Source organism: Zea mays, chromosome 2 (genome assembly GCF_902167145.1).
Source record: "Zea mays cultivar B73 chromosome 2, Zm-B73-REFERENCE-NAM-5.0, whole genome shotgun sequence".
Classification (NCBI taxonomy): domain Eukaryota; kingdom Viridiplantae; phylum Streptophyta; class Magnoliopsida; order Poales; family Poaceae; genus Zea; species Zea mays.
In genome coordinates this window covers 31,205,656-31,218,274 of record NC_050097.1, presented here as the reverse complement: position 1 = coordinate 31,218,274, position 12,619 = coordinate 31,205,656, and the positions used below count along the sequence as shown (strand labels likewise).

Sequence of the window (12,619 nt, the reverse complement as noted above, 5' to 3'; positions counted from 1 at the left end):
CAATCAACCTGACAAGGTTTGGGTGCCTAACATTTGATCTAACATTAATTTCTATCAATAATTAACCAATTCTTTGTTTTGACTCAGCTGCAAAACTTTTAATTGCAATTTGAATGCCATATTCCGGGTTTCCCCCAAGTGAGGAACATGTTGTGTTAGCCATTGACTACAGTATTTGCAGAGTTCCTCGAAACATGCATTTAGAGTAGAAGCAACAAATAAAGCATGAATTTTTTAAAAATGCATAAACAAGTCCTAGGCATACCTCCAACAGCTAGTGTCAATTATTTTCTGCTAAGGGAACTTTAAATGCGTTTAAGTAGCACAGCCCCACAACTGAATTTCTCACAAAAAATCAGTTAAGTACATTTTATATATATTGCAACCCAAATCCAACAGGTGCCAAAAAAATCAAAAAAAAACTTGCAGCAATCGCAGTATACTTGGTGACCTCCTCAGCAATCGCAGTATGTACCTGACGGATGTGAAGAGTCATCCTAGATGTGTTCACTGGAGATTGAGAAAAAGTGCTCAACCAGCTAAAACCAAAATGATCCATGAATAAGTAGAAGAAATTGTTACTGGAAGGAAATAATCGATGAATAAGAATTGTGGATTTTGAACAACCCTGCATATGTAACAGCCACATCTGTTTGGCATTTACATGTCCACATTGGTAGATAGGATCATAGCAATCAGAATAACATTGATCAGATCCAAAGTTAATCTTCCTTAACTGCCCAATAGCCATAGAAATTGAACTAAGAAACAGAAGATGCCTCAGTCTAAGGAAGATTAAGCACTGTTTATTTCAGTTACCATTTCAGGCTTCTTGTGGCATTGTCTAATCAGTTCCTCCCACAGTTCGTCATCGTGCTGCTCCGTAACAATTTCAACAACCTACATGCATTTTCAAGATTTATATTATAATTCAAGCCTATATATCAAGTTGACTAATATAGAACAGGATGTCTTAGAAATGGTAATATAATGGAAAGGCAAGTTAGAACCTCCTGCATCTGCATGACTTCCAGTTTGTTTATAATTGTCGAAAGAGCTTCCTTAGCATTTCCCATTCGGCCAAGGACAAAGACCTGCTTCCTTACAAGTTCCTTTTCCGAAGTACTTCTAGTACTACATGCATAACATAAAGATAAAAATTAAATTCAGAATTGTGAAAACTAAACAACATTAACCATTAATTGTAACCAAAACAAAACACCAAGGAGAAATGCCATAAAATCAAACCAAAACTGTATATTTGAAATCAAATTGTTCCTGGTTCACTTTACCACCAGTCCACCACAGCTAGCAGAGTATGAAAACAAGATAAACAAAAAATACAGTAGTTAGTGAAAATATGTTAACAGAAATGGTATGGGACAAATCCCAAAAAATGGATCCTGAGGGTGAAAAGGAAAGAAACATACTAAGAGCTAAATCGACAATGTGCACAAGCCTCTGTTGTACTAATGTTGAATTTTTTTTCACACAGCTTGGAGAAAATATAAAATATCATATGAGGTTGAGAAGGAATAATACTGTAAGTTGTAACTGATATTTGGCATGCCTAGGTCTGATATTGATAGCTAAATCAGCCATAAGCAAGTTTGCTTACTTTCTGTTTATTCAGTTATTCCAAACTAATACTACACCTATAATACTCTAATTTGGCACAACTGTTCATCAGTCACCCCTCGAAAGCACTAAGAACACTTTGTTATTAGCTTGCACCTAGGAATAAAAACATTTTTATCTACCATCATGTCGATCAAGAGATACAGTTGATCAAAGAAAAAAGATACTACAAGGCACATATTTAATTCTCTGTTTCATAATAGTGGTACTGTTGCATCGATGTTCATGAATCTAGTGAGCATGCCATAAAGAAACAACATAAGCATTTTCATGTTGCTATAACTATGCTTTCCACCTCACATAAAGAGTCATTCTACCAAGATCTAGCTGAGGAACCAATGTACATACCAATCAATCTTTACATACCAAGTATACCGGAGACTCGATAGCCATTCCATTGGATGACCTTGCACCCAGTCCCAACGCCTCAATCCTCGCCTGCTCATCCTTAATGTCAGACTATAACAACCATGGGTCAATCGCACGATCGTCATCATGGCTCACTCCAAGTAAAAGAAAAAGGCTCACCGTGCGATCAATCGATGACTCTATTGTCTCCTTTCCACGGCGGAGAACGACATGTGAATCCCCGCAGTTGGCAACCACAGCATGGGATGAGCAAACTGGTGACAACCGCATTTGAGCCCACGTTCTTGGCGGCCACCGGCCATGGCTCATGGACGCCACGAACAAGCCTGCTTGCCTGCCTTGACACCTCATCATCCAGCCTCTAGAAACACCCGATGAACAGCTCGCCCTACTTCATGTCAAATCCTTACCAAGTAGCCTCAACTCCTACCTCAAGAGTACCTGGAACCTCTCCCGGCAGTAGTTGGCCACTTGTACAGTGACAAGAAGCGATTCATCAAGGGTCATCGATGACAGGGGCGGCTTTCTAAGGGTTCCCTAGGCCCACAGGTGTACCTCGACACCGTCGTGTCCGTAGAAGATGCCAAAAATGTGCGTCGACAGGCGGAGTGCGTCGGCGTCGAGGTCCAGACTGGCAAGGTCATGGCGGCTGGCATGCAGGCGCACCGGCACGTCGGCGAATCGCAGGGCCACGGTGGAGGCGTCCTCCATCTCGTCAATAGGGCCGCTCGTGGACGCACAACCCCATACAGACCGCGGTCTACGAGGTAGACGCTCCTCTTGCCGCCTGCGGCGCTGACAATAGCGAGTTCTAGCTTCTCGATCACTGCACATTCCCCGATCGAGAAGAAACCCTAGGCTCACCCTGAGAGGAGGCGAGTTCCCAGCGGTAGCGGTGGAGGACGACAGGATCCTCAGAGGGAGCGGGATGTGAGATCCTCAGAGGGACGGGATTTCGTGGGGGAGCTGGGTCCTGCCCGCCCGAGCAGGCGGCGGCAGAGGCGCGACTCGCTGGTGGATGTGGAGTCGGGGGGAGAGAAGCTCAGTTGCCCAGCGATGGAGAGGAGAGGCGGAACATGCCTAACAGCGTGGCCAGTTGCGCAGTAACATCGCGGAAGGGAGGGGAGGCGGGAGGGACGGCGTACCTTCGCGTTGAGCCTTGGATCCCCGTAATCGCATAGCAGAGGCCCGTAATCGTGTAGCAGAGGGGGAGGAGGGTGGGGATCCTCGGCAACCTTCCATGACTGGCGATGTTGCCTGCGATGGAGGGCGTTGATGGCGGCCTTGGTCCCCGTAATCGCGGAGCAGAGGGGAGGCGGTGTTGCCTGCGACGGAGGAGTGTGGGGGCGGATCTGCGTTGACGGCGGGGAGACTGGCAGAACCAAGCTTGTGCACGCCTACGGTACTCTCTTAAGGAGTAGTAATAGATATATATATATATATATATATATATATATATATATATATTGCAATCCCTCACATTTATTATTTATAGATCCATACAAACAGAGTCATAACTGTTTGGGACTTTTTGTAACTTCAGTCTATGTGAACATGTAGCTGATAAATATGAGAGGCTAAAACATGATGGGTTTTCATTCAATATGTATAGAATATTCCCCTCTAACCACCACGCTTCATTCGTTCCTTACTATTGCCCGTTCGCCCATGGGAAAAAGCACGTTCTGCTCTATCGGTGTACATTTAGGTTGAGTCGGATGGTTGGTCTGAATCACAAAAAAAAAAACACAATCGAGGTACAACATGATCCGAAATATTTTAATGTCTGACTGATTCAACCTGTTGCATCTTTGAATTAGAGGATGTGATATAACTTTACTTTTGTTATAAACATTAGACAAATAACTGAACTTATGAACTCTGTCTAAAGCTGGTTATATTATTTTTCCTTCCGATAAAAGGTTTTTTTAACGAGGTAGTCATCGTATAGTTCTAGTATCAAGTTTTCTTTGATCAAATTTGTCTGTCTTATCTTTTATTGTTTTTATTAAAGTTTGTTTTGGATTTAAGACTTTGATGTGAATTATGGGCTCGAAATTAATTTTCACGCTTTTTATAATTTCGGTTCACTCAAAATTAGCCTGACACGTTTAAACAATTACGTACCAGATTGTGGGCTGCGAGATAAGCCCGTAGGTCGATCCGACGCGGCCTAAAATAATTAGGAGCTGGAATGGGCCGATATTCAAATGGGCTAGACTTTTTGGGCTTGGCCAGGTCGAACGACCTGAATATACACATATATTCTACCTATACTAGGTGAGTGCCCGTGCGTTGCAACAGGAACATATAATATCATGATAACTTATATACAAAATGTGTGTTATACTGTTATGAGAAAAGGTTTCATAATCCATTTGTGATCCTGGCTATACATAAGTTTTGTTATTTTAATCTAGTTGTTTCACCACTACATTGCAACCATCAGTATCATGCAGATTTCGATATATGTCACGATTTGCATGGTCTCATCATTGAAGAGCACGTCGCATACCTACTAGAAAAAGTTCACTCGTACATCGTCAGCCATCCGGCACGCACCACCATACGCGCTTGCTTAAACAAAAGGCAAGTGTGTGTGTTTGCGTAGAGAATTAAAGGCAGGTCGGCGCAAAAGCTACCCCGACGGTGGCGAGGATGACGAACTGGTCATTGTTGTCGGACCTCCTCTACGTCACCTTCGACGCTGAGATGATGCCACAATCCTTGATATAGTAGTCGTTGAACACGCGTGATATGGCGAGTACCGATGACTCTTGGCTGGGCTGCCAGGCGAAGTGCGCCCCAAGCTCATCAGCGAGGTAGTCCACCTAGTCGTTGCACCACCAGATGCGCTACTCCTCTACATACATCATGTTCGAGGATACTTGAAAGGGAATTAGGCTTACACCTATTTTCTAATTGATTTTGGTGGTTGAATTGCCCAACACAAATATTTGGACTAACTAGTTTGCTCTAGTCTATAAGTTATACAGGTGCCAAAGGTTCACAAAAGGCCAATAAAAAGACCAAGAAAAGGGTTCAACAAAGAGAGCAAGGGATAACCGAAGGCTGCCCTGGTCTGGCGCACCGGAATGTGTCCGGTGCACCAGGGTGCTTCAGCTCGAACTCTTCACCTTCGGGTTTCCCAGGCGCAGCTCCGCTATAATTCACCGGACAGTGTCCGGTGCACACCGGACTGTCCGGTGCACCAGCAGAGCAACGGCTATCTGCGCGCAACGGTCGACTCTGCAAAGTGAACAGTGGAATACAGATGCCAGAGCAGACGGTCAGAGGGGCACCGGACTGTCCGGTGTCGCACCGGACTGTCCGGTGCCGCATGAGGACAAAGCCTCCAACGGTCGACCGACTCCGAGCCCTAACGGGAGGATGACATGGCGGCGCACCGGACACTGTCCGGTGGCGCACCGGACTGTCCGGTGCGCCCATCGCCAGCAAGCTTCTCCAACGGCCATATTTTGTTTGGTGGCTATAAATACCACCCCAACCGGCCACTTCAAGGGGTGGGAGTCCAAGCAACATTCCAAGTCATCTAGTTGACATACTCAAGCCCTCCCAACCACATATATTCATTGATCCATCCTATACACAAGATTTAGACCACTACAACCCACACAAGTGCCACAAAATCGAGAGCAAGCAAAAGAAAGCCTCTCGTGTGATTTAGCTCTAGTGCCTTGTGAGATTCATTGAGAGATAGTGTGTACTACATCTTTGTGTTCATTTGCGCGTGGAGTTTTGACTCCCATTGAACTTCCTCCAAAGTTTTGGAGGCTTGTAAAAGCTAGCAAGAGACACCAAAGAGTGTGGTGGTCCTTGCGGGATCGAGAGTGATCCTTGAGAAGAAGAAGAGCTCACCGATCCTTGTGTGATCGGTGGAGAGAGGGAAAGGGTTGAAAAAGACCCATCCTTAGTGGACTCCTCAATGGGGACTAGGCCTTCGAGGGCCGAACCTCGGTAAAACAAATCACCCGTGTCTCGTGTGCTTATTGCTTGTGATTTGTTTGTCTTTTGTCTTTCTTGGTTCCTCTTGCACTACTCTTTGCTAATTCTATTTGGTGTTGCTTTAAGTTAAAATCTTATTTAGTGAAGCAACACATTGCAAGAGAGAACTTGTGTTATTACTGTTCTTATCTAAGCCTTCTTGCTTTATTCTGATAAACTTGTTAGTAGTATTGATTTATCACTTCCGCATTATTTAAGCGCAATATACTTTACAAGCAAGAACTTAGTTTTTATTCTCCGATATTTGTATATCTTGTTCTAACCACTAATCGAGGGATCTAGTTGGGGGATAAAGTTTTAATTTTCAGGTTTCGCCTATCCACCCCCCCTCTAGGCGACTTTCAATTGGTATCAGAGCTAGGCACTTCATCTTGAGTCTAACAACTCGAAGTGATGGCTCGTAGAAGATCCCAAAAGAACAAGAAGACCCAGGAGAACAAGGAGGTAACTCTTGAGATATTACTTTCCGATTGTTCTAACTATGATTCATGGTCTACTAGAGTGATAAATGCTTTTAGAGCGGTAGATCCACAATTAGAACAAATTTTGGACAAGATTATTATTCCTCCTAACTATGCTAGGGAAAATGCCTCTGAAGAAGATTTAAGATGTATACGCTTAAACTATCTAGCTTATGACATCTTAAGTAAATCCCTTAGCAAAGAAGATTATCATGCCTTCATAATAAAATATGACAACCCCATTTGTGATGTGCATGATATTTGGACTAGAATTAAAAACAAATTTGACGAGTCCAAATATGATAGTTCATTTTGTGCTTCTCCTTCCTTTGGTATTTGTGAAACTAACCCTTTGAAGGAAGAAAAAGAAAATGAACGATGGAGACCAAACGATGAATCCACCTCTCCAAAAGGTTTGTCTTCCCATTTCGATTCCCACATATGTTGTGTGGCTAATGAAAATGATAGCGAAAGCACAAATGAGGATGAGGAGGAAGAAAGAAGCTTCTTGCATCTCTACGCTCGCCTAAGCCAAGAAGATAAGGCGGTCATGCTCAAACTTCTAGAAAGAGCGAGAGAGCAAAGCGAAGCTCGTCAAAGGCTAGAAGATGTTCTCTCCATGAAAATGCTACGCTTTGACGAGTTGACTAAAGAACATGAGGAGCTAAAGTGCTCTCATGTTGATTTGGTCCAAAGGTATGAAACTGTTTCAATTGAGCATGATAACGCTTTACATTATATCGCTCAATTAGTAAATAAGAATACCTTGCTTAAGGACCAAGTAGAAAAGCTAAAAGTTGAAAATCTAGCTTTTCAAGAAAAATATGATATGCTTCTATGTTCTCATGAAAATCTTATGGATGATCATATCATATTGAATTTGACTCATGAGGTTGTGATAGAAAACTTAAAATCCCAACAACCTCACTCGTGCACATGTATTCAAATTGATACTATATTACCATGTGCTAATGCTTGTTGTCCGTCGACAAGCAAATCTTCTTTTGAGCTAGAATTTGCAGGAACAAAAGATGATACATATCAAAAGCTCAAAGAAGAGAATGAGAGGCTAAAAATGAGCTTGACACAACTAAAAGGGAAGTGCATTGCTCAACCTTCTCAAGATAACCGTGATCACATGGTGAAGAAGCTTGAGACGGGAACAACCGTGGTATGCACTACATCCCTTGAAGAAAATGTCAAGGACTTGAGGATTGTCAAGAGGGAGAAACGAAAGATGAAATTCAATACCTCCTCCAAAAGCCTTAACCACGCCTCCACAAAAGGTAACTTCCAAGGTAATGGTCAAGCCACACTTCACATTAAGAGGTGTAGTGAATGCTTTGAAAAGGGGCACTTGATTAGGTCATGTCCCTACATTAAAAATGGCTTGATTATTAACAAGGATGATAGACTTTGTTTTAAATGCTCCAAGAAGGGACACTTACTTAGATCTTGTCCCCATTTAAAACAAAGAGGCATAGGGTTAGAAAAGAAAACATTCACTAACCATGTAGCAAGCAAGAAACAAGGAAGGAAGAAATCTTCGAGGCCTGAAGATCGCCTATGCTACATATGCTGAAAGAAGGGACACCAATGCAAAGATTGTCTCATTGGTAACAACCCCACTCCTAGCTTGTCAATTAATTTTCATGTAACTAGGCAACCCAAAATTGCAACTTGTGCTAGAAAGGTAATGAGTTTACCTAGTGCTAACACAAAGGACTTTTGGGTTCCTAGATCTTTGTTGACTAACCGTGATGGACCCATCAAGCGATGGGTACCAAAATATGCTTGACAAGCTTTCCAGGAGAAGGAGATGATATGAAGCTTTGGGGTGCTTGAGAGAGTCCATTCAATACTCAATAACTCAAGCTATCAATCTTCAATAATCTATATATCCAAGATTGACCCAAAGTTATTTCAATTTATTATGTCTAATGCTCATATCATCTCGAGGAAGATATTATATGTTGTAGGAAATGAAGAAATATCATGTGCGAAAAATCAAGGCCTACAACATGGAGGAAAGCCAAAGGATGGTAACACTTATCTTTTAAGTGCAAATATTTTAGAATATCATTTCTTATGTGTCTTGTGTAGTCACATAGAAAAATTGAAGCACTTCAAACATCTTTAAATTTATATTACCATTCTTTGAAGAATTTCCTCTCATATGGTAGATTGCATACTCATCATTTCCATCCTATGGCAATCTACATGCTTTAAAATGTTGCAAGTATCTCATGGCATGTTTTTCACTAAGTTGTTTTATTATTGCCATGATTCTAGATATAGAGAGATATTTCAAATTCTTAAAAGGATAAGGTGTCATGTAAGGAATTCAAATCCTTAGGACACTTATAAAAAGAAAAACTATCTCTATAACTAGAATAGTGAGACTAATGATTTTATCTAAATAACCCAAGTAGTCTCACATCACTACACGACGGTTGATCTTTAGCGACCCTTATTAGGTACCAACTGTTGGTTGCTAAAGGTTAGGGACCGACGGTCAGTTGCTAAATCTTTTTGTAGCAACGGTCGGTTGGTCGCTAAAAGTTAAGAAATTTAACAACTTATGGTTGGTCGCTATAGATGTCATCGGGGACTAGCGGTGGGTCGCTATAGAGCAATGATAACTATCAAATCTTATAGCCTGAACGTACCCCTATAGATGTTAGTGACTAAAAATTAATTAAAACAAGTAAACATTGATCGCTAAATTGTGTGGTGATTTATTTCTTTTTTATATTGCTTGTATGTTTATTTCATGGTTTGTTTATGTATGGACATGACTATAGTATGCAACTATGTTCTTTGTGCTTATATGATATTAGATTCGAGTTGAAAGTCGTTTCAAATCCTACATAAAGAGTATGGATAAATCATGGATCACAAGTGAATGTTTTTCTAGGGAGACAAAGGTTTATAAACAAGGGGTGAACAGTTTTCTAGCTTTTTATGAATTTTTGAGTAATTTAAAAAAAGTGCTTGTTATTTATTTACCTTTGGAATGATTTTTTATTTATAATTGATTTTTTGGATATTTAATAAACATTTCTTGAAAATCCTAGTAAATTAATAATATAATTGTTATAAATAGTTTTTAGTTAATTGTTATAAATTTTATGGTTATTTAAAATTATATTTTGAAATTAGAGAGGAATTAGAAAAGAAATAAAAAAAACTAACCTAACCTAATCAGCCGGCCCACCAGGCCCATACCGGCCATGTCCCCAACCCTAGCCGCCACTACCCTGCTCCCTCTCCCAAGCCTCCGCCACTCCTTCTCCCTCCCCCTTTCTCTCTCTTCTCTCTCTACCGCCCCAGGCCCCCCCGATCTCCTCCTCCCACTCCGATCGCCCGACCGATCGCCGAGCTTCCCTGTTCCCTCCCCGCCCCCGCGACGCCGCGACGCCATGGAGCCGCCGCACGCTGAGCAGGCCGTCGCCGCTGTAGCAGCAGGAGGAGAGGGTGGCACTGCAAGCCCGGACACCGGCCTCGAAGGTGCTGCCTGCTTAACGTTTTTTTGTTTCGTTCAGATCTCCGGCCGGGCGTACGGCCGCGCGGATCTCTGGTAACCGCGTGGTACGAGAACGTGTGGCTTTTGCAGGGCCGTTGCTTAGCGCGGGGGCTGGACGGCGGTGGGGAAGGGGAGGACGGGGAGCTGGGGGCGGGGCAGGAGGCGGACGCACGGCTACCGGAGCGGCCTGGCGAGGCGGACTGTGGCTACTACCTCCGCACGGCTACCGGACCGGCCTGGCGAGGCGGCTGCGGCTATCGCTGGTGGCGTCGTGGGGTACAGTGACAGCGAGGTGTTCAGGTAACCATCACCGTCGTCCATCGCCACGGCTAGCTAGCAGTACTGCTACTCTTCCTCTCTCTCACGCGTCAACGGGTTCCAGTTTTCAGCAATTCACCTTTTTCCAGCAATTCACCTTTTCCACCTGCAGAGATGCGTCGAGTTCCTCAATTCTCCCAGGCAGGGTGGAACAAGAGGCAGTCAGGCAGATAACTCGATTGGAAGTTACCAGATTTCTCTGTTACCAGAATTTGCTGCGCATATGTGCGTAATCTGACTGCCAACAGGGTCTGCTAGTTTCTTTTGTGCGGTGCAAAGTTATATGTTTACATTTGCAGTTACATGTTCATATATATGTTTGAACTACTTTGTAGTGCATATACGTTTGATGTATTATATTGATGTCCAAAGATGCTGTCAGTGTTCACTTTTTGAAGACAAATTGTCCACTGGTACTCCTAGTCGATCGACTTTTGCCAATGTTATCTGGAAGTGGATGCATCTAGTTACATAATGATACTTGTGATGGTTACACAGGGATCTGCATATCTTTCCAGACAATCGTGTCTGCTCCATATTGCTAGGATCAATGGGAAAAAAATAATCTATAGTCGATGTCGCATTTGATGTCGTGATGACACCATTAAAAACTTATCTATCTTTTTTATAGCTCTCGATACTGTAAATTTAGATAGGATTTATATCTAGTCTATTGGAGATGCTCTAACTTAGGAATCCTTTTGCTTTCATGCCTCCTTCCCATCCCAGCCAAAATGTCTTCGGAGATACAATCTGCGGTTCATGACGTCGTCAGTGCAAGACAAGGCCGGAGCTAGCCCTGACCAGAAGCAGGAGCGTAGCACCAAGAAAGATGAATCTGGCGATCAAGAATCCGAAGCTGTCGGCGATGCGGTGCCATGAAAGGGTGTTTGCAAATATGTACAAAACATAATAACATGTGTAGGTTTTGTGAATGATTTTGTTGTGGTGCTTATTGATGGTTTATGTGATGTGGATCTATCATTGTGCAATACTAATTAAATTTGTATATCTATGTTATTATGTGTATAAAAATTGGTGATTTGTGATGCTTTTGTATATATAACAGTTGTTGAATATTAATTAATGGTATATTATTATTATTAACGACTATAACTAGGGGCAACTTTTTGTTGGTTGCTAAATGTATAGTATAACGACTCACGATTGGTTGCTAAATCTATAGTACAACAACCCACGGTTGGTCGCTAAATATACAATATTAGCAATGGACGGTCGGTCGCTAAAAAGATGTCGGTCGCTAAAGCCTTTAGTGACGGCACTTACAGCGACCATCCTTATGGGTCGCTAAAGGTTTTTAGCGACCAACCGTAGGTCGCTGAAGACCGTTTTAGCAACCAACCGTAGGTCGCTGTAAGTGAACCGTCGTGTAGTGCATGTAGAGAATAAGTTTCTCTTTGGAAATGTGTAATCTAACATGAAAAGAAAAATCAATCCAATGATTTATGATGTATTTCTACTTGCTCAAATTGGATATGATTCTTTCTCATTTATCGCTTTCCATATCATGAATTAGATTTATACTCGTAATCTTAAAAGATTATTTGTGCTTATTTTATGAGTTAAAATTAAGCATAACATCATCTATGTATAATCTAGTTTATGCTATGAAGTTTCCATGTTTTAGTAATCTAGCTTTTCATTCCTTATCAAAAATGGTGACAAAAATGGAAACTAGTGCTTGTGTTACTAACAAAGTATCTCTTGAGCCTACTTATGAATATCTACAAAAGAGAAAGTGCACAAGCCTCATGGGTTGCTCTTCACCCAAAAGAAGAAAGGTAGAAGCAAAGGTATGGGAACTTATCTTCTTCATCAAATTTAGTTCTCATCTCAATGGGTATTTAATCTAAACTATCATATTCTACCCATGTGAGGAATAGATTCTTTATTGGACCTAAATCAGCTAGACGTGCATTCAATCTCACTCTTTTAAATGCTCATGTCCATTAGAATCTATTTAATGCCTTTGCGATATTTATATATGTTATCATATTGATTTGCTTCCAAGTAATGATTACTAAAGTCAATATGATGAAGTAAAATCTCCAATGATTATTAAAATGCTTAAAAAGTGCATGTTCCTCCTTCTCAAATGAAATGCACTAATGTTAAGGATTTTACTTCCTGTCTGTGTGACTTATGAATGATGAATTGTCTATATTTCCTATCTAAAGAGATCATCTTTCATCATATACTCCCTTGTTTTATTAACATCTTTCTTGAGTATTTTCAATAAGTTTGAAAGGAAAAAGAAACA

General features: G+C 41.7%; 1 protein-coding gene and 1 pseudogene across 5 annotated transcripts; one reads left to right on the top strand and one right to left on the bottom strand.

Moving 5' to 3' along the window:
• Positions 1-1,951: 1,951 nt before the first annotated feature.
• On the bottom strand, positions 1,952-9,729 carry LOC103648522 (protein phosphatase 2C 50-like; annotated as a pseudogene).
• On the top strand, positions 9,703-11,349 carry LOC109943983 (DEAD-box ATP-dependent RNA helicase 30). Of its 5 annotated transcripts, none has more exons than XR_002267129.3 (4): positions 9,703-10,004; positions 10,111-10,320; positions 10,451-10,563; positions 11,068-11,349. XR_002267129.3 is itself a non-coding variant. In XM_020548238.3 (4 exons), the coding sequence occupies exons 1-4, from the start codon at positions 9,728-9,730 to the stop codon at positions 11,102-11,104; spliced, it is 660 nt and encodes a 219-aa protein (XP_020403827.2). In that variant the 5' UTR covers positions 9,718-9,727; the 3' UTR covers positions 11,105-11,349. The 5 variants fall into 5 exon arrangements, 4 of the variants coding, with proteins under 4 accessions (XP_035821122.1, XP_020403827.2, XP_035821121.1 ...); XM_020548238.3 differs by having other exon boundaries at positions 9,718-10,004; positions 10,428-10,563; XM_035965229.1 differs by lacking the exon at positions 10,451-10,563 and having other exon boundaries at positions 9,711-10,004.
• The last annotated feature ends 1,270 nt before the right edge of the window (positions 11,350-12,619 follow it).